General features: G+C 51.3%; 1 protein-coding gene across 1 annotated transcript in view; it reads right to left on the bottom strand.

The window, feature by feature from the left end:
- Phactr3 (phosphatase and actin regulator 3) overlaps positions 1 to 21,436 on the bottom strand; it is a 238,434-nt gene extending 216,998 nt beyond the window's left edge. The window contains exon 1 of the mRNA XM_059262050.1: positions 21,271 to 21,436. Coding sequence (XP_059118033.1) covers positions 21,271 to 21,373 — 103 coding nt within the window. The 5' untranslated portion in view covers positions 21,374 to 21,436. The remainder of the gene's footprint in view (positions 1 to 21,270) is intronic.
- Positions 21,437 to 22,054: the final 618 nt, after the last annotated feature.

Here is a 22,054-nt window from a genome sequence, read left to right as displayed (position 1 = left end):
GTACAAACAAGACCCAGCCTTGGCTTGATTACACTCCATGGATAACTCACAAGCATACAATGAGGTCAAGAGGCCTCCCTGGAGGAGAGGGGGACCTAGTCAAAAGAGGTGACCTCAGGGAACAGAGACAATCAGCCAATCAAGTCCTAGAAAGGTGTCCCCAGGCATAGGGAGGATCCAGGGCAACAGAGTTCTGCCATCCCTGGGAGAGGCAGGGCCACCTACTGTTCAGTGTCCTCTTTGCAGGGCTCAGCCCCACTGTCCTGTGTCTTCCTTGGAGTTGTTCTAAGAATGGGCAAAGGCATTGGTGGCAGGGGTGTGTCTCCGAAGGACCCTTGGGCTGCTGTTGGGGAGGCACTGGGTGAGTGGGAAGGGAGCGTGGAGGTAGATTAGGAGGCTGTCAAATTGCAGGCTGGAGGTGGCAGAAGTTGGGGCCGGCTGGAGGAGTCAGAGGCAGTGGGCAGGCTAGCTGCAGACAAATGGGATGAGAGGGACAGAGAGGCCAGGTTTGGTGTTTGGATGGTGAACTGTACTGGAGAGGGGAGTCAAGGGACTCTTCAAGTCTAAAAATGATGGGCAGCAAGTGGGCAGGAGGATCAGAGAAGGCAAAGCAGAGTGGCACAGGGGTGTTTGCTCCATCAGCCTGGGCGGTGGGAAAGGCAAAAACCACAGCAAGACTGCCCTGCCCTGCTCCAGCATTCACAAGGCTGGGCGGTCCTGCTCAGGCCTGTGCTCCCACATCTGTAGAGTGAACACACATATACCCTTCTCCGCTGGCCCATGACACGACTCAGGATCCAGTGGTGAGTGATGGCCCAGTGTTGGTAGTGGCTCACACAACTTACGTGAGAATGCTGTATTCTTGTATCCTGCAGGCCTGTTCCCACTGACAGCATGCACAGGCATGCTGTGAGCTATAGGGAATGGACAGCTGAAGTTCTCAAGTCCTGGATGAGTGACATCCTGAGTGAATGAGGACCCCGGAGCCTCAAACCCATGGGGCAATGGCAAAGCCTCCCCCACGAGGTGAGGCTCAGGAGCATCCACACATTCCTCTGGTCCAAGTGCGGATGTTAAGAGCGTGGGCAGAAAAATGTCCACCATAGTTTTCTCTACCCCAGCCCTCCACATTGGCAGCCTAAAGGCTGCTTCCCTACAGGACCTGCTAAACCAAGGTTAGCTAAGCCCATTTCCTTGATCCAGCTGTATACCCCAAGTCTCGCCTCCTTCTCACAGGCCAGTCACCATGCTTGCATACTGATGCTGACTTGGGTCTTTATCTCCTTCACACAAGTGCCCAGCGGCTCCTTGTTCCCAGGAACTAAGAATCCTGGCACCCTAAAAAGATGATGGTCCAAGCCACCCCCTCAGGGTGGGGAGGTAATATCAGCTACACAGGGATTTCTGTGGAGTTTGTTTGCATGCCAGTGCCTGGCATGTGGCCAGGGTTCAGGGAATAATGCTGTTTGCTCACACAAGCCTTGACATAGAATCGAGGATCCAGCTCCATTTGACCTAAGAGACCACTCCAATTCTAGTCCCACTTAGTCCAAAGGACAGCAAACACACACACACACACACACACACACACACACACACACACACACAATCCCAGCGATTTCTCTTCGTTCTTGATGTGAAAACACGGAACCAGAAAACTTCAGATACTTAAAAAGAACTTCTCAAGCCATGTCTTTGGCTGAATCTCAGGGATCAGCTAACAAGGTACAAAAGACAAAATGCTCACAACTTCAGCAGTGAGTCAACCACCTCTTCAGATGTTAGCTGGGCGAGCAAGCAGCCAGCTCTGCCCTCTGCTGGCCACTAGGAGGAACTGCACAAGACCAGACTGAAAGCTCTGCCTGTGAGACTACCAAAGGTGTGTCCAAAGCAAACCATGTGAGGCTGGGAAATGGTTGAGTGGGATCAATCTTAGGGACAGGGAGTTCTAATCCCCAGTTCCATACATGCTGGCCTATCTACAACCCCAGCACACAGGAAGAAAAGACGGGATTCCCTGAGCAAGCTGGCTATAGAAAAATCAGTGAGCTCTGGGTTCAAGTGAGAGACCCTACCTCAAGACAGATGATGGAAATGAACAAGAAAAACACCAGTGCCAACCACAAACCTCAAACATGCCAGCACACAGGATTCCCCTCATAACACGTGCACCCACACACATGACAACAGACATACAATGCATGCCCATACTTCTCCTCAAGCCGAGGGATGGACAGTGGCTTTGTGGTTAAGAACATGGCTGCTCTTGCAGAGGACAGGGCTTGATTCCCAGCATCCACATGACAGCTCACAACTACCTGTAACTCCATTTCCAGAGGATACAATGCCCTCTTCTGACTTCATGGGCTGCACATGTGTGGTACATCCCTATATATGCAGGCAAAACACTAATAGAGATAACATAACATTAATAAATACATTTTTTAAAATTCCCCAGCCATGAGAGATAGCACACATCTATAATCCCAGCACTCAGGAAGCTGAGGCAGAAGGATTATGAGTTCTGGGTAAGCCTGCTTCTGCACCTGCACTACATAGTGAGTTTCGTGCCAGACTGGGCTACAAAGGGAGATCCTGTCTCAAAAAAAAAGGAAGGAAGAAAGAAAGGAAGGAAGGAAGGAAGGAAGGAAGGAAGGAAGGAATAAAGGGAGGGGGAAGGGAGGGAGGGAGGGAGGGAGGGAGGGAGGAAGGGAAAGGAAGCAGGAAGGGAAGAAGGGAGAAGGAAGGCAGACAGAGGTGGGGAAAAGAAAGAGTCAGCGAGATGGGTGGAAGGGAAAGTCAAGCCCTTCACCCACCCCCCCCCCATCATCAACTCCCCTCTGAATGGTACTGGACCTGAGCATGAGACATACCACAGGCTTCTCATGGCTTCCTGGAGATGGCCCCTTCAGGGTCCCACCTACTCTGTCTTCCCATTGTATCCTGTAAGTCAGAATTGAAGATCTGAGCACAAGATGGGGCTCCGGCATCTTTTATCTGTATGGTCTTGGCTGGCAACTACATCAGCTCTCTGATCCTGGTATGAGGATGAGGAAGGGGATGCCTCACCTCACCAGCAGTGTGCCCTTGGCATGACTCACGGACACCCTCATGTGCATTCAGTGTGGTCCACACCTGCCTTTTGATATGCTCTTTACTGTCCCTGGCATGTACAGGTGTCAGGGACAGAGGCATCTGTGATAACAGTGATAAACGATAGAAGACTAATAGGCAAGCAGGATGGGGGAGGAGACCCCAACAACACAGATGGAAAGCATCCCAGCCACCATTCCCGGCTTTGTGTTATGGACCACATGACCGTTCTCTACAAGGTCCCCACAAAGCAATGACCCTGCTGATGATCTTTTACCAATCACAGCTACTCCCTGCAGTGAGAGATCCCAACAAAAGGGAAGGACCAGGCAGGGGGATGAATGGAGAGAGTCTCATGAAGAACACACACTGTGTATTACCCGCAGCCCTGGCTACCTACTGTTCCCCACCCCTGATGACCTGCAGGGTGTGAAGCAGCAGCTCTGTGAGCTCAGTGACACAGACGGAGATGACCAGTCTATAGCTGAGGAGGGAAACATGACCTGTGTTCCTGGATATCTTGTAAATGGAGTGCATGGCCTGATGCTAACGCCTGGAAGCAGGGGGTCTCACCAGTTTGTCGTTTTGCTCTTACAGCACGTTAATAGTGACCAAGGTTGACAGTTGCTGGCATCTCTGATGGCACAACTCAGATTCTACAGGATTCAAATGCTCCCTTTGTGCAAAGGGGGGAATGAGGGATCCAGCAACAGGCACTTGCCCTGGGCCACGATTGGAGCCCAAGTCCTGGCTTTAGCATTGAACTCCTTAACACATCCTCTCTGACACAGAAGGTTCCAGGTTCCTTAGATTCTCTGACAGCCACAGACTTGATGGTGGGATAAGAGAAAGGAGGAACAGGAGGATGAAGAGGCAGCACAATGGTGACAGCTTTTATGCATCGGTGTGCCACTTTCCTGTTGGAGTTGGAACAGTTACGGTTTTATAAAACAGTAGAGCTGAAGTTTGGTGAGGGCTTGTGGCTTACTGACGGTGCCACACCTCACAGGGATCACACGCTCTCTTGCCTTCCACTGCCAACCCTGGTAGTGGCCCTCTTCACCAAGTTCTCTGTCATATCCCTGGCTCATCTGACAGACATTCACTCAACAAACAGATTATCAAACACCATGCCCTGTCACAGGATAATTTGGGCCCAGTCTGCAGGAAAGAGTAGAATGTTCCCAATGCCACCATTGAGGACACAGGGAGAGGACGGCAGAGTGCCTGACCAGGCTGGGGAGGGGTCACTTGCTTCACTGCTGTGTCAAAATGCATGCCAAGAGCAACCGAAGGAAGGAAGGGTAAGTGTGGCTCACAGTTCAAGAGTCCCCAGTCCATCATGGCAGAAAGGAGAGTTGCAGTCAGGAAGCAGACAGAGATGAACACTAGTGGTCAGTTCTTGCTTTCTCTTTTTAATTTAGTTCAGGACCTCACCCCACTGGCTGGGCACTCCCACCTCAACCCAATGAAGAGGCTCTTCATAGGCACACACAGATGTCTGTCTCTCAGGTGATTCTAGATTCTCATGAAGTTGACCATCAAAATTAACTCTCACAGGGAGGGTGCTGGTTGGTGTTTTGTCAATTCAACACAAGCTAGAGTCATCTGAGAAGAGGCAACCACAAGCGAAAAAATGCCTCCATCAGATTAGCCTGTGGGACATTTTCTTGGTTGATGACTGATGGAGAAGGGCCTGGCCCGCTGTGGTTAGTAACACTCCTGGGCTGGTAAGAAAGCCAAGTGAGTACGCATCGGGAGCGAGCCGGTGAGCGAGGCGTTCCTCCGTGGCTTCCTCTTCAGTCTCTACCCCCAGGTTCCTTCCTTCATGACGGACTGTAAACTGTAAGATGAAATAAAGCCTTCCCTCCCCAAGCTGCTTTTGGTCATGGGTATTTATCAAAACAATAGAAAGCACATTAAGACAGGGGAGGTCCTAGGAGGATGTGGCATTCATAGCCTTCATGTGACCAGTGTCCACATGCCAGGCACTGAGATCTGGCATTGAGCAAAAAGATGTAATAATGTCCCCCTGTGCCACCCCACACCATCTCTACCACCATAGAGAGAGACAGAGACAGACAGACAGACAGACAGACCGACAGACAGAGGGGAACAATAGGAACCTGTTGAGCAGAACTCACACTGGCTATGAAGTCTGGAGGCATTACACAGCCAAAGAGTCTCTCAAATCTGTCTTTTGCTGTTCTTTCCCAGAGAACGTGAACAGGCACTAAGCTGTGCTCCCCAAAGGTAACCACAAAGGTGTGAGATGGACCAGACACAGGTAGGTAAGTGGGTGTCATGGCTTGAATGTGAAATGCTCCCCCATAAACCTGTGTATTTAAATAACTGGTCCCAGCACCCTATTTGAAGGCTGTGGAAGCTTCTGGACATGGGACCTACCTGGATGATGTAGGGCTGTGGGAGCAGGCCTTAAAGATTGTAGGCTAGGCCGACTTCCAGCCTAGCTCTTGCTTCCAGACCTGCCCATGTATTTAATAAATCCTGTCACAGGTTCCTGATACCAAAGAGCAAGCCCCAGCTGCTGCACACTCCTGCCATGGAAGAAATCCTCCCTTAGCCTGAGAGCAAAGGAATGCCCTTCTCCCTGCAAAGTTCTTGGTCAGAAGGGTGAGAAAATAACTAAGTGGGCATCATGGGACTTAAAAAAAAGACTGAGTCCTGTCTGGTGCCACCTACAGGAAGATAAGAGTAGGTGGCATCATCCATAGTACCAGGATTCATTCCCTAAGGACAGTAAGAGGCCCTGGTTCCCAGGTGCTGGGGTGACTCCTGTCACCTAGGACACAGATGTATGAAGCCGGTACAATTGTCATCTTCAGGCCTTAGCTCCCACTTGACCTTCTAATATATGACTACTGAGGTGGTGGGTGGGGTGCAGACACTGGGTACTGTGTGGAGGCCAAGGTCAGAAGTAGAACTTGGGGGGCAGAGAGGCCTGGAGTGCTCCAGGAGCTGTCATTGTGTGTGAAGAAGAGGTACCAGGAGGACACCGCTCCTCCAGGACTCTTGACTCAGCACAGAAGGAAGGATGGGGCCTTCAGAGGGGACTGCAAGCGTCTGACCATGAAGGGCCACAAAGGAGCCTCTGAGACCCCAGTTACATCCCCGTTCTCACGTGGGTGTTCACTGCACAATGCTCTCTCATCATTCACCGTTCACGTTTCAGTAATGGTCTTGGCTGTTTACACCCTCTCCCTTTCCATCCAGTGTGTGCTTCAATGTGATGACCAGATTCATATGCTGGGGCGATCTGGAGCTCCACCTCCTGTTTACCACAACACAGAAATAGCCTCCAAGGGGAGTGGCACTACTAGGAGGTGTGTCACTGTGGAGGTGGGCTTTGGGGTCCCTTTTGCTCAAGCTTCCCTCAGCGTGAATTTCAGTCAACTTCCTGTTGCCTGTAAGACAAAGGACTCTCAGCTCCAGCACCACATCTGCTTGCACATCACCATGTTCCCCACCGTGATGATAATGGATTTAATTTCTGAATTGTAAACGAGCCACCCCAATTAAATGTTTTCCTTGTAAGAGTTGCTGTGGTCATGGTGTCTCTTCACAGCAATAAAATCCCTAAGTGTGTGCTACTAAGTCACTGCTCACACAGCCTCAAATGGGTCTATAAATCTCTCGCTCTCTCTCTCTCTCTCTCTCTCTCTCTCTCTCTCTCTCTCTCTCTCTCTCCAGCACTCAGTTTATAGGTGGGAATTTAAAAACACATCACAAGTTCGGTGGCCATAAAGGTGAGAATTCCAGCAACTGACTCATTCCAGTCTGTGTTAGCAACCATGCCTACTGCTCTCTCCAACAGGAGTTTTCTCCAACAGCACCCACAGTTGTGAGCCTCAATACCCACTGTGACCCTGCACACAGGAGGCCTTCATTTATTACAGTTTCTCTTAGATGCAGTCACCAACACTCACTCTAGCTTTTGGCAGCCAAAGGGGTGATACTCACTGAGCACTAGCAGTGGCCCCTCTAATCCAGCAACTTGGGGTGCAACAGAAATTCTCCTGCCTTTCTGTGTTGCTATCTTGGGGGTCTATGAGCCTCCTGGGTCTTTACAGTTGCTACTGGAGAAACCTATGAGTGTACATACTACAGTTCAAAAGACGCCTATGGTTTTAAAACACCGGGCCTTAGGGTTGTCAGCAGAATGAAAGATTGTCCCGACATAGGAGCATGCTGGGCTCCACTCCCTTCCGATCCTGAGATGACAGAAAAGATAATGAGGGACTCAGTTATCCAAGTATCAGGGGCCTGAAGACCACAGGGTCCTAGGCTCACAGGCTCATCTGTCAGGGTGGAATAGCTCTACCATCATTCATTGGTACCTGTGTCCACTTTTCAGGGCATGTTCACAGGAAACAGGGCAAGTATCCAGCAGAGGGTGTGGGCAATGTGAACAGCTGGGGAGATTTAAGATGGGGGCGGAGCTGTGGTGCTGCTGTGAGGGCAGTGGAGAGATGGCAGAACCCCAGAGCTCAAAAGACCTCAGGAACCTCACGTGGGGAGCCACCCAAGAGGATCGCCAGCAAGAGCAGCGTGAGATATCCCTTTTCTCCCCAAAGCCTTCTCAAGTGGCTGAGTAGCCAAGAGGCAGCTGGAAGAGAGGCAGAGCAGGCCGAGGACAATGAATGGGTTGTCGTATGGGATGGAGCAGAGATGGAAGGAAGATGGCCAGCTCTCCCTGTGCAGGCCCCCGAGCTAGATGGAAGAGCCTATAGATGTGTTACCACCATCCAAACTGTCCTCTGCCGGTGTGTGGGCTCTGTCCCTCGGGGGCTGTTTGTTTTAGAGTTAGAATCTCTGGGTGTGAGACTGTCAGCCCTGACCTCACACAGTGTGAACAGGAGAATTCTCCAACCCCTTCCCCCACGATTCCCAGTCCCTAGATTTCTGATCAATATTAAACCAGTCATCCCTGTGATGGGCGAAATCAGGGTCATAATCACATAACTGTAAGACAGCAGCCCAATCTGGATGATTCCACAGGGTCGGTGCCCTCACAAGGAGCCCTCAAAAAGCCAAACAGAAGAGAGGGCTGAGGCCAGGGAAGGAAGGAGAGATTCAAAGGGTGCGAAGGATGTGGCTGGCTGCCACTACAGGCTTGAAGGGAACATGACATCAGAGTATGTGGCCTTTGAAACTAGCCACGGCCAGAAGGAAAAAAAAAATGAGGCCTCTGTCTTGCCAGGATTAGCTGATTCGTGACAGCCTCTAGGAGAGGCAGGTGGTGTCTCTCCCTGAACATCCAAGGGAGGGGTATAGGCCAGTCCCACACCTTGTGTTCCTCACCTTGATCTCAGCATGAGGCCTAGAGGGATCCAGCAGGACACCTGGTCTTCAGGCCACTGGTGTGTGATGTAAATGGCTAGTATTCCAGGTTACCAGGTCTGTGGTCACTGGTCCTGTCTGTAATAGAAAGCTGTAGCCTCCTGTCCATTCTGGTAACATCTCCCATGAAGAGAGAAGTGGGGGGTTGCCATACAGAATCACACAGTGACCCCGAAAGTCCTTCTCTCACTTTTTAAAAAAGGTTTACTTTTATTGTGTTTAACTAAGTGTATTGTGTGTGCACATGTGTGTGCAGGTGCCCATGCAAGCCAGGGATGTCGGATCTCCCTGGAGCTGGAGTTAGAGGGTTGTGAGCTGCCCATCATGAGTGCTAGGAACTGAACTCTGGTCCTCTGCAAGAGGAATTTGTGCTGTTAACCACTGGGCCTGCTCTCCAGCCTCCCTTCCCTGCTTCCTACTCCCCTGTCCCTGCATAGATGATCCTGGGAGAGGATGTGATTACGTCTCATATCAACCTATGAGGTAAAGGGAACAAACCACAGATGAATATGGACAAGGAGAACCACCAGGGCCTCCCCGATACAGGACACGATGTCCCACCTGAGTAGGGCAGAGTCTCTGCAAGGCAGGACTTCCACCCCTAGCCTGCTTGTTCTTGCGGCCCTCAAGGAAGCATGTGGAATTGGAAAATCTTTTAGGGCCCCTTGAATTAGGCACTAAAGCACAACATTGACCTGCTATTGAACATGTCTTAGGAAAAGAAAAAGGTAGAAAATAAAAGGCAGCTCTTCCAGAAGTCCTGAGTTCAATTCCTCCCACCAACCACATGGTGGCTCACAACCATCTCCAGTGAGATCAGACGCCCTCTTCTGGTGTGTAGGCATACATGCAAACAGAGCACTCGTGTACATTAAATAAATAAATAAATAAATAAATAAATAAATAAATAAATAGATAGATAGATAGATAGATAGATAGATAGATAGATAGATAGATAGATCTTTAAAAAAATAGGGGTAGGCAGAGGCAAGACATCATTGGGGTTCAAAGGTCCCTGTTGCCAAGCCTGGGGACCTGAGCTCAATCCCTTTTTGGAAACAGAGAACTGACTCCCGAAAACTGTTCTCTGATCTCATGAGTTCACCCATGGTGTGTGTCAAACAGAGCAGGGAGGTAGTCAGGGGACTGATTTCCAGCAGGCAAGATAACGAAATGGCTGAGAATCCAGAGCCAGCCAAGGTAAATTGCCCAGAGCAAGTCACTCAGTCCCTTCCTAGTTTCCTGCATAGATCAAGGAAGTCCCACCGTAGTAGCACACGTCCACTGACAAACCCAGGGCTGCAGACAGAGCTGGCCCTCACTTGGCACATGGCTATCACAATCCCTATCAGACAGCTTCTCCTGAGCCCTGCACTGTGGTGACTCCCACACAGACCATGTGCCTGGTCACCTGTGCCCACAACATTCCAAGTTGGAAATCACTTTGGTCGAAAAATAAACCTCTTTTCTTATTTTATTTTTTATGATCCTAATGTTTAAAATCTGGAGCTAATTTATCATGATTTCTTGTGGAATACAGGAAAAAGACAGCAAAGCTATTAAAATAAAAATAGAACTGGAAATGCACAGCAAGCCTGGGCCAGAGTAGGCTCATTATCTGAGTTAGAGAGAATTAGTGTGGTGAACAGACTTGGTCACGAAAGAGGGAGAATATGCACTTAACACAGCTGTCTTGCACACTCAGATGCAGAGAAACACAGACTTGAACTTGTATCAGAAACCTCATCTGGTGAAGAGGACCTATTTTTAGCTCTCCCCTCTGGGCAAGGGCTACGATCCTCCTGTCCAAACATGTAATGTGCACTAGCCAGGCAGCAGCTGCCCACTCAGCCTGCAGGGATCCTTCTCTGGTGGTGGGAGGTGGGACCCGACAGAAACTCACAACAGCATGCAGGGAGGCTCGAACCAAAGCCAGAGGAAGGCCCACCAAGTGTCTGGAGGGGAGCCTCAGTGTTGGGGGAAATGAGCCAGGTGTGGGGGTGCATACCTGTAACCTCAGTACTCCAGATGCAGAGGCATGAGGATCACCACAAGTTAGAGGCCACCCTGGTCTACATAGTGAGTTCCAGGCTAGCCAGGGCTACATAGTGAGACCTTGACTCAAATAATAATTAATTGGAGACATGGTCCAAATCCAAGCAGGCTAGACACATCCATTTCCAGTTCTGTGTATGCACGTGGTGCACAGTGATATCAAGCCTTCTGATACTATGCGCTTTCAGGAGAACCCGAAGCCTCCTCAAACAGAAGAACCATCTCCCACCAGAGACTCCTGAGAAAGAGTGTAACCCAGTTCCTGAAACTGGAAAGGCACAGAGGTGGTGGATACTGATAATCTTCTGGAATCTGCTGTGAAAGGTTCTCCACTAGGAGACCCCAAGGCTCCATGTTAACATGGATACAACCTGTAAGCCTCTGGGCTGAGTCTCTGTGGGTGCAGAAACAGGTGCTTTCTCTACCACATTGTCTCTTCGCCATGGCCTTTCCACTCACACTCCTGCTCAAGCTCTAGAGCCCACAGGCAACCGCTCGGGTCAGGCAGTAGGCCGCAGGCCATGCCCTTAGAAGTGAGTGAGTCATGGCTGTGCTGAGCTGGCTCAGTGGAGAGAATGACAGTGAACGAGGTGGACATTGTATTGGGGGGTCCCACAAACACTCCAGGCACTGAACGAGGTGGACATTGTACTGGGGGGTCCCACAAACACTCCAGGCACTGAACGAGGTGGACATTGTATTGGGGGGTCTCATAAACACTCCAGGCTCTGTGATCCACAACTGGAAGTGCTTCTAGTTGTGTTCCAAGGCAACAGGATGTGTGCAGTGTACAGAGGAGAGTGCTGGGGATGGAGCTTGGGAGAGCAAGCTTCCGGTAGGAGGGTCTCTTGGCGGAACTACCCCGACATGTGAGATCCCTCTGGTAACACACATGCTGTGACCATATGATGACGACTGGCTTCGGGCACGGCACGAAGCCAGACACCAGGAGGGAAGCAGATGTAACACAGAGACCCCGCCACCAACGCCTAGGGCAGGCACCGGAAGGCATCTTCCCATCGGGGATGGGGAATCTTGGACAGACAGGTTCTCAACCCCGACTGAGGGACAAGCCAACCAGTGGCCTAAGAAGCAGTTTCACACCTGCTGGATGAACTCCTCACAGCTGCACAAGGTGTGGAGGCTGCAGGGAGCTGCAGAGGGGCTGGCTGGGCAGCAGCTGCAGGAGACAGCATAGCAGGTGGTATGTCCCAGAACAATACCCTTGTATGCTGAGCTCTCAGGCTCAGAGGGAGCTGTCTGCAGCCACCAGGGCTGAGACTGTGGCAGAAGTGATGGACTGTGATGTTCAAGGCCTGGTCATCATGAACGATGGAATGATGACAGAATCTGGGCCCATTTCTCTTGGGAAGCTTGCTTTTAGAACCTGATACAGGATCCAAGGGTAGCCCTCAACTCCTGTGTTGTATAATATTTTGTTTGTGTTCTGACAAAGCTTGCCTGGAGATCAGAGGGCGGAGCTAACCACTAGTTAACTCTAGAGGCCAGGCAGCTGTGGCACACACCTTCAACCCCAGCACTTGGAGGAAGAAGCAGGAATGTAAGGCAGGTGGAGACAGGATTTCCCCCATTCAGTCTGAAGATTCTCGGAGAGAGGGATCACCCCATTTTGGTCTGAGATTTTGGAGAGCTAAGAACTGACTGTGGCTGCTCCTTTGCTTCTCTGATCTCCAGGCAAGCTTTATTTGTCAGAACACAAACAAAATATCATCATACAACACCCCAGCACTGTCCTCACATGTATGCAGAAGTCCTGAGCCCTGGGAACTGTCTTCACATGTATGCAGAAGTCCTGAGCCCTGGGAACTGTCCTCACATGTATGCAGAAGTCCTGAGCCCTGGGAGCTTAGACTGTGACCTTGTGTGGAGACAGGGTTTTTTAAAAGGTGACTACAAAACCATGCACACTCATGTAATCCCAGCACTCAGGAGGCAGAAGCAGGTAGATCTCTGAGTTCATGGCCAACCTGGTCTACATAGTGAGTTCCAGGCCAGCCTGGGCTACAGAGTGACACCTTTCTCAAAACCATAGAAGATGAGCACAGCACTGGCTGGGGGTCTCAGTTCATAATGTAGTTACTACAGCAACAATGAGGGTCTGATTAAGGACCTCACTGGACCTTACAGAACTCACTGGACACACAGAACTCACTGGACACACAGAACTCACTGGACACAGAACTCTCTGGACATACAGAACTCACTGGGTATACAAACTACTATTAAGGCCAGATACCATGTCCAGCAGGAGATGGACAACACAAAATGAACTCAAGGGCATTTTTGGAGGTTCCTTGTCTCATGTTTTGTCTAGACATTATTTCTATTTTTTTTATCTTTTTCCTTATGGGTCCTTTGCATATATATTATGTTATTATGTTTTCCTGGGATTTCCGTATGTGTGAACGTGTGTGTGTGTGTGTGTGTGTGTGTGTGTGTGTGTGTGTGTGTGTGTGAACGTGTGTGTCTCTGCGTCTATATGTGCCTCTGGTGCTTTTTTTCTTCTTTCAGTTTGGTGGCTTCATCCTGTTCTGTGTGGTTTGGTTTTGTTTTATCTTATTTTATTTTGTAGATGCCTGTTTGTATTCTAATGAGAGAGACAAAAAAGAAAGTGTGGATTTGGGAGGGTGGGTCATTGAGAAAGAGCTGAGGGGTGGGGGAAAAATAATCAGAGTATGCTGTATGAAAAGAAATTGATTTTCAATAAAAAATAAAGCACTGAATTCATTAAAAGACTAGAAATTGTTTAAGGGAGAGAGAGAGAGAAACAGGCATGTGCCTGCAAGTCCAGGGCTGTGGGTGGAGACAGGTGGACCCCTGGTGCTTCTGGACAGCCCAGCCTAGCCTCTTTAGCAAGCTCCAGGTCAGTGAGAGAGCCTGTCACAAAGACCAAGGTAGTTTCCCTCTGGCCTCTAATGCCTTTCTGCCCACATGTATCCACACATGCTCAAAAATGAGGCCCCCAGGGCAAGCCTTCTGATTGACAGGTGACAGGCACGACACTACTACACTGGGTACTACACTAACGGAGAGCCTTGGAGGTGCCAGGCGCACACAGGCACTAATAAAGGCCAGTGGCTAGCCAGCTGCAAGTCAAGGACAGGGGCCTCTCGATAACCAGCTGGCAACTTGCTCTTGACATTCTGGTCTCAGAACTTCAAGAGGCAAGGCCTGCTGTGTTCATCTGGTTGACGGAGCAGGAGTCATATCTATACCTTACCTGAAAGACAACACTATATGAAGCAGATGGGCCATCCTCGCTAGACTGCAGTATGGAAACCCAGTAAGATGGTGGCTGCTGCTCGAGGCTCCTAAGCTTTAGGGGCTGCTGGGGAGGATACATGATTGACATAGGCCTCTCTGAGAAGGAAGTGCTAACATTGAGGTCTGAAAGATGAAGGGAACGGGCCAGGCTGGTCACTCACTGAGGTTTGGGTATTAGCAAAGGGAATACACCACCAGCAGACAGCATAAGCTAGTTCTGCTATAGTAACAAGCACTCCCAAAGCCTCCAAAGCTCAGGGAGCAGAAGTACCTTCCCACTTGTCCTGTAGTTGTATCACCTACAGTCCAGACCCAGGATGAAGAACAGGCCTTCTCTGCAGCACCCATGGCTTCCAGATTCTCTGTCCTGCCCTGCACGTTGTACATTAAATGAGGTGCTGAAGTACAGCCTCCATGGCTTGGGGTAGTTACACCCCCAACTCAGAAGATACCTCTGAGAGAGAAAAAATGTAATTTCCTAATGCATGGGGGACTAGAAATGATGAGAGAACACAGAAGCAGCAGCTTTGATTTCATCACCTCAAATCTGGGCCGTTCTGAGCCACACGGGGTAGAATGAAATCTGCAACTGTTTAGTGTTTGTTTGGACTTCCCCCAAGAGTGCTGTTTGTCTGACTCCCACTTGAGCACACAGAGGGTCCAGGGAGAGGACAGGTCAGACAAAGCCAGGACCAGACCTCCAGAGAAAAGGCAGCCTCAGGAGTCCTGTGCTAAGGCAGGGGCCTAAGAGGGCACAGGTCTAGACACACCCCCACGCCCAGAGCAACAGGTTGGTTCCTGGCCAGACCCCACCCCTGTGCTGCTCACATCACCATGGCATCCAGGCCATCTTACAAAGTCCTGCTGCTGCCTATCCTGCAGTTCCTGGATATGCCTGGCTAGTCTGCTGGGCCAGCTCTGGGGAGGCAAGGATCAACGTCACATGAGTTAGGAGTGAATGGTAGGTACCCGGGGTCCAGGGAGTCATGACCCCTCTCTGGGTTTACAAGACAATGTGAAGAGGTGATGCACAGATGAGGTACCACCGCCGGGTGGATAGACACTACTCACAGAGCCAGAGCCACAGGCTGAGACTGGAGCCTCTTATGAGAAGATGAACCAGGGCCAGTGAACACAGAAAAGGATCCCTCTCATACACAAACGTGCAGACGCATCTGCTCGCTTGCATGCCCGCTCACACCTGTGTCACCTGTTCAGTGCCTGCACACTTCGGCTGACAGTGTTAGGTGGAAACAGGAACTGAGTGAAAGTCAGTTGTCCAGCTTCCCTCCAACATCTCCCCCCCTTCTCCCCTCAGGGGCAGCAGGACGGCATCCGGGCACCCTTGTCCCCACCACTCAGAGGTACGCATGCCACCAGACATGACACACAAGCACTGCGTCTTCCTTCCCGCAATGAATGCTGGTGACTGACATAGCTGATACCTGCCAGAGTGGGAGCCCCACTTTGGACCCCTGGAGAGTGTCCTCCACCCACTCTCCGTGGAGGCCCAGAGGGACTCAGCCCGTGGCAGACAAGGCCCCCAAAGCACACACTCACCAGCGCACATCTGGTACTTTTTCAGTCCCTCTAGTACCCTCCCAGGTGACCAGGTGGCTGTCCAAACAGCTGCACTCCCATCCCACGTGCTGCAGTGTCCACAGGCAGGTCCTCTCCAGGCGGAACCAAGGTGCCCAGGTCCACCATGTCCCTCCACACTGTACCCAAAGTATCCACCCAGGCACGAAGTCTGATGCAAGCAGTGTATACCACTGTTTTGTTGTTGTTGTTGTTTTGGTCTCTCTCTCTCTCTCTCTCTCTCTCTCTCTCTCTCTCTCTGTATACATATGTGTGTGCATGTGTGCAAGTGTGTGTCAGCCAGAGATCAACATTAGGCCTCTTCCTCAGTTGCTCTCTCCACCATATTTTTGGAAGACAAGAGCTCTCATTGAGTTCACCGGGAGTTCACTGGGATGGCTAGCCAGAAAACCCAGGGGCCCTCCTGTCTCCACCTCCCCAACACTAGGATTATAGACACATACTGTGGCAGGCTGGGGGTCTGAACTCAGGTCCTCATAGTGGAATGGCAAGCGTGTTACTGACGGAGCTGTCTTCCCAACCCCTGTGGTTCTGTGGAATATTTCTCTGTGCATTCTGGGCCTTTGTCCCAAATACAGCGAGTGTTGTGTGATGACACTCACACAGAGGCCGGCTGAGCTCAGAGAAAGGCCTCCAGATTCTCTGCACAGAGGCACAAGCCAGTCTCTCTCCTGGGCCCAGCTTCAGGGAGCAGCCAGGGCTGTGAGAAGCAGCCCCTCCTTGGGAGGCCTCTTGTCGGTCAGTAGCAGAGGTTCATGAAGGTATGACCATTAGAGAGAATCATATCGATGAAGCCACACCCGCCATTCATTCTGAAATCCAATCCTGGTCACAGCTCCCTGGCCTCTTCTTACCATGTATGCTGCCACAAGCATGGTCGGCTGCCCAGGCATGTGAATAGCTCTTAGAATCTCCATGAAACACCTGTGCACTGTCTTGTCATGTTCACAAGGGGAAGTCACGGTGGGCAATAATGAGTGGGACAGAATAATGAGTAAGTACATAACAGTGAGCAGGCAAAAGTCCCTTTGTAGTCATCATAGAAAGCATGGGTGAAAACTAATGCTTCTGAACTAAAGACACCATAAACAGAGTTAAAAGACAAGCCAGAGATCTTGAAATAGCCACATGCGGGCAGGATTCTAATCCAGACAATCCAGACCTAATAACAATTCTTACAAACCAATTAGGGAAAGATTAACACGGTAGAAAGAAATGGCCAATTAACATATGAAACGCTCCCTCAAGCAATGCAAATGCCAGCAACAAAATCCACCTTCTTCTGGAGGATTGGCAAAACTTCCAAATGGGAACCTCAAATGAAGCAAGAGGAGTGTCACCAGGATTCCGTGCAGGGCAGGACCCCATGGGGACTGTCAGGCAGCGGGGTGCAGAACATCATATAATTCGACAATGACCTCATCCTGAGCAGGGGCATTGCACTTAGGACACACTTCAAGGAGCCAGAGAAGTCTGCCCGGGGCATGGTGGCTGCCCAGGCTGCAGCTTCACTGCCTACATCACACTCAGACCATGACCTCTGGCCACCGCATTGTAAAGATGACCGGACCTGGAATATTCTGAAGCAATTAGAGAGAACCTGTTAACCCAGATAAAAGTTCAAGGCACACTGCCGAGTGAAACTGTTGCTTTAGAACAAAGTGTGCTGTGTGGTGACCATTCTTTATGACGCTTCCAGGCAGCTATGGAGCAAGCTTTCCAATGACACCTTCAAGTTCAGGGTGAGCCAACAAGATTAGCCCTAACCTGCAGCTGCTTCTGGGAGTCAGCAAGGGGTGGGGAGAGGCTTGAGGTTTATGCTTTCATTTTTCATCTGGAGGCTGCATTGGTAACACATGTGTATGTCTCTGTTTGGGCACCAAGTCCTATGTAGAGGACACACTACCCATTCATCCAACAGATTTATGCATTTATCCAACTGCATCCAGGCCTTTTCTCCAGAGTGAGACTCTCTCTTACCCCTTAAAAAAAAAAAAAAAAAAGAGCGACTGGGCTGGGAAGATGGCAAGACGAAAGTGTGAGCACCTGAGTTTGAATCTCTAGAACCTGAAGTCAGATTATATTTTACTCACATCTGTCATCCCAGAGCTCCTGTGAGAGGGTGAGGGGATGGAGGCCAGGGAAGCCCCAGAAGCTTGAAGGCCGGCTTGAATACAGCAGAAAAAGCAAGAAAGATCCTGTCTCGAATGACACCTGAAGTCATACCCTGATCTCCACACTACACCACAGCATTTATGCATTTGTATTCACAAACATGAATTCATGAGCACACGCAGAGAGATAAGAGAATTGATCAACTCAGTCACAGGCCAAGTTGACAAGCAGTCAATGGTCCTTCAGGAGGAGAGGAGCAGAGAGGTGTGCATACAGGGAGGGTTGCAGTAGGAAGATGTGGAAAGCCTGAACATCCCTGGTTTGGAAGGTGTCTGTGTGTTCTAAGAATGCCCTGAGCTCCTGAGCAGAGAATCAGGAGGGACGGGAGACCTTGGGTCACACTCAAGGACTCTGCTGTGCATAGATATCAGACACCATAACTGTGTTCTGCCTCCAGGCACATACCTGTCACCTTGTGGGCCAGGTGAGCACAGGTGTAAGGCTCTGCCCTGCTAAGGAGTGATTGGAAAGCTGATAGAAGAGGCTGGAACCCACCTCTCACTACCTCGATATCTCCTGATTCCTCTACAAATGTCTCTACCCTGGCTACAAAGAGGACACAATGCTATCCCTGGCCTGGAGGAGGCCTGTGAATTGAGCTTCAGAGGTCCAGCCCTCCCTACTTCCTGATGATGGTAATTGGTTCAGGAGCCAGCTTGTGCCAGGGTCTGGCACAGGCACAGGGATACTGGCAGAAGTCTGTAGCCTAGGCTCTAGATTTCCAGCTTCCTGAACAGACTGGTGACCCTTTGCTTCTGGGGTCTCCTCCATGGCACTCACTCTACCAGAAAGCCTGCTGTGTCCAGCTGGTTGTCATTAAAATTTCAAAAGAACTAGGCAGCCCAGACCCTGTGGGTCTTGGGAGCTACTGACTTTGGGAAGCCCTGCTCAGCCCCAAGTTGAACAGAGCCAGCAAAACAAAGCATTAGGTTTCAATGCTTTTTGTGGCCCCTCAGGCCACCACTTTTAATGAGCCTTGGCTGGGACAAGTCCTGATACCATCAATCATGCTTTTCCTTCCAAAAAAAATTTATTAAACTCATTTGGTGCAGAAATAGTCCAAGACAAGCCAGTGCTTCCCAGTCAGACATGCAAGTCTGCAGAACTAGTGGCTAATGGGCTCCTAAAATGCAGAGGACTCTAAGCTACCACCAAGCAGTTCATTTTCCCTTTAAGGGCTAGATGTTAGAAATCAGCACATGAAGCATGGGGGAGAGCCTCCATGGTTGCTCTCTGGATCCAGAAGAAAGAGATCAAGAGACATTCTCCAGGTCTGGTCATCAAAGTGTACAGCATACAGCCTGGTCCCTGGAGCTTGTTCCAAAGCTGAACTAGGTAGCTGGATTCCGGTCCCCCCAGCCACAGCATAGCAATGCAATATCGAAAGCCAGAAACTGTCATCCTCTCCGCCTCAGTCCTTCCTCACAAATGACCTCTTTTAAAGGCCAGCCCCATCTGCTGAGTCTCAGTCTGGAGCCTCCAGACCCAGCTCTGCCCCCATCTCCAGGATTCCTTGCCAGGCCCTTTGCATTGGGATTATTTTGCCCCTTACCACCCCCACCATCCTCCCTCCTCCCTGCCAAGCCTTCCACCACATCATGAAGGGTACCACCAATCACTGGGGCTAAAGCACAGAAGTACAGAGCATTGGATGTGGAGCAGTCAAGCCAACAGCTCCCATCAGCCCCTACCGTGAAGATGTTTCAGAGTGTCCCACCTTCCAGAATCCTGAAGACACCCCAAGATGCTGTTGTCATATGCTAGCTGGGGTGAGCACTCTCTCCTCAGCCTCAAGCCTGCCAGCAGCCTGGGACTGCACATAAAAGATGCAGGTGACTTACCACAGAACCTAAAGCCACTGCCCAAATGTCCCAAACTCAACTTTATCCATTCCCCTTGCTCAGAGCTCTTTAGTCTCCAGGATGCTCTTAGCTCCCCATCAGGCTGGGCACCACACACAGCAGTTCTGTTGGGGATGCTTTGTCCTACCCTCTGCAGCACCCAGGCATCTGGATCCATGTCTACAGTGCTTTCAGGGCCAGTGATGTTTGCTGACCCACTGACACCACACTCCCTCTCTGTTTGCCAAAAATGGGTCAACGATGGCCGAGCCTTGCCAGGGCCAAAGCCTGGGTGGAGGCCACAGAACTATTTTTAAAATGTGTTGACTGGAAGGCACACGTGGAACAGGTGAGGTGTTGCATAAGCTGGCAGGTAGCTCACACACCAAAGATCCGAACACGCTGCCCTGCAGAAGGGCTGCATGAGTCCTGTCCTCAAATCTAACCCTACACCAGCCTGTGCATCTGATGCCCAAGGGCTTCAAAACAGGGGCAGGGCGCCTCTAGACTCAGGAACACCCACTCTATGCAGAAGGGAGGAAGGAAGGAGGAGGTTTCTGCCGGCTAGAGGGCGTCACCCTAGAGAGGCCATCCCAGAGGAAGCTCGCTCCCTAGTGGGGGCAGGGTACCTCAACTCTTGATCATGGCCCACTGATCATGGGCAACATAGCTGATGCTCAGTGTTTAGGAGGAACAGAGTTCGCAATGGAATGCCGCCATCCTCTCTACTGGGCCTCCCAGCCCTCTACTCAGTCACTGAACAAAGTGCCCAAACGCTGAGCGGTGAGGAGAGGGTCTGTGGAGTGTCCAGTAACCCCAGCATCCTCCACAGTACCTGACTTCTCTTCTCAGCATTGCTTTGTGACTCTGGACTCTGTCTCGAGGTTTCCCAATCCTGGTTCTAGCATAACTGTCTAACGATATAAACTAGCTAACTATCTTTCAGATGAGGGAAAGAGCTTCGGGGACTCAGCAGCACATCCGGCTTCCATGTTGCAGATGCTGAAACTCTCACATCAGGTGAAGGCAGAACTGCCCTTCCTGGTCTAAACCAGTTTCCTGACTAACCTGGTCCCAGATCACCCGAGGCTCTGCTTGAAAGTTCAGGTTTTAAGTGACTGGGGCGGCTGTCCTGGAGTGAGGCCCCCTGGCAATGTTGGGCAAAGTCGACTGAGAAGCCCTGGCCTCACTCTCCTCCTTGGACTCCACAGCCCGCCCACCACCCCGATCCTGAACCAAGGCCACTGAGGATAGGAGTAATCCTGGTCTTGTCACCAGGGGACCTGTGCCCCTTCTCTTCTGCCGTGCCTCTACCCTGGACCAGGTGGGACTTCCTTAAAGACTCCCACCCCCACCCGACTCAGGCCAGTCTTTCCGTAGCTGAACTCGCTCCAGGGTTCCAGGACCAGGTGTCTGTCCTGCAGGAGGCGAGGCGCGGGGAGCCAGCCTTGGAAAAATGCCGCACTCATGGAGCTTTTCTTACTGGGTAACTAGCGCTGTACCCCTGTGATCACAGCATCAAGTTGAATCGCCCCCATTTCACGGAGGTGGAAACCGAGGCATGGTGAGGTCACGTGCCTGCCAGGTACACTAGGGCACTTATGATCAGAGGGGAGATTCCAAATCCGAGATGAGATCACAGGAACGTAACGTCAACTCTCCTGCCCACAGTACCCATTGCCCTTGTTTAGGGACAGATCCCTGAGACTCTGCTGCAGGAGGAAGCAGGACGCGCCGGCGCTGCGGCTGGGGCGCAGCGGGCATCCTGACTGTGGGCAGCAGTCAAGGGCAGCACAGGGGGCTCGGAGGAGTTCGCCCAGCCCCGCGTGCGCCCGGGATCCCAGGTCCCCTTTGCACTTACCTTGCGCCAAGCCTTGGGCGGCGGCGTCCTGGGGCCCTAAGGCACGCAGCAGCGAGCGCAGAGGCGCCGGCCAGCGGGCGTGCCCCCTGCCTTGGCCACGCATCTCTCTGAAGGCCAGGGGCTTTGCGGCTGCGGGCTGCGTCTGCCCCTCCGAGCACAGTGCAAAGCCCGGGCCCCGGGAGGCGCTGGCGGGGCGGACGGGGCGGGACTGGAGCGGGGGCGGCGCCGCCTTGTGAGGCTCGGCCCCTTCTCAGGGCGGAGGCGCAGAGGGGCTCAGCTGTGACCTTGACCTCCTGGCCCCTGTCCAGAGCGATAGTGGGAACCTTGACTCAGAGTCCCGGACAACCTGGGAATCGCTAACAACCAGCTGAACACTGTGTTAATTACCTACTAAGGAGGTTACCGGTTAGAGCAGCTCTGGGATCCTGGACCAGCCGCTTGACCTCCCCGAGCCTGGGATATCTCAGACTGCCCATCCACAGTATTATGCGGGGCCCATCACTGCTCTTCTAGTAGACCCCATATTCGTCTTTGTTATGAAATAGAGCTGTTATTTTTCTACTGTACGGGGGAAATCCTTGCCACCAAGGGCCAGTTCCGAAACAGACTGCTATTCCTGGCCAGTCCCTCCTAGCGTCTCCCTTGATCACAGTTCCTGGGGTGGAACCTCAGAAGTCTTAGCAGTCTGCTGAGTTCAGGATTCAAAACCCAGTCTTGCCTTAGGGAGGTCCTGGGCCCTCCTTCTGGGCGCCAGTCAGTAGGGTCACCCAGAGAGGCCCAGGAA

The sequence above is a fragment of the Peromyscus eremicus genome, chromosome 4 (assembly GCF_949786415.1).
Source record: "Peromyscus eremicus chromosome 4, PerEre_H2_v1, whole genome shotgun sequence".
NCBI lineage: Eukaryota > Metazoa > Chordata > Mammalia > Rodentia > Cricetidae > Peromyscus > Peromyscus eremicus.
Note: the sequence above shows the minus strand (reverse complement) of the source record. Positions and strands in the feature narration are given on the sequence as shown.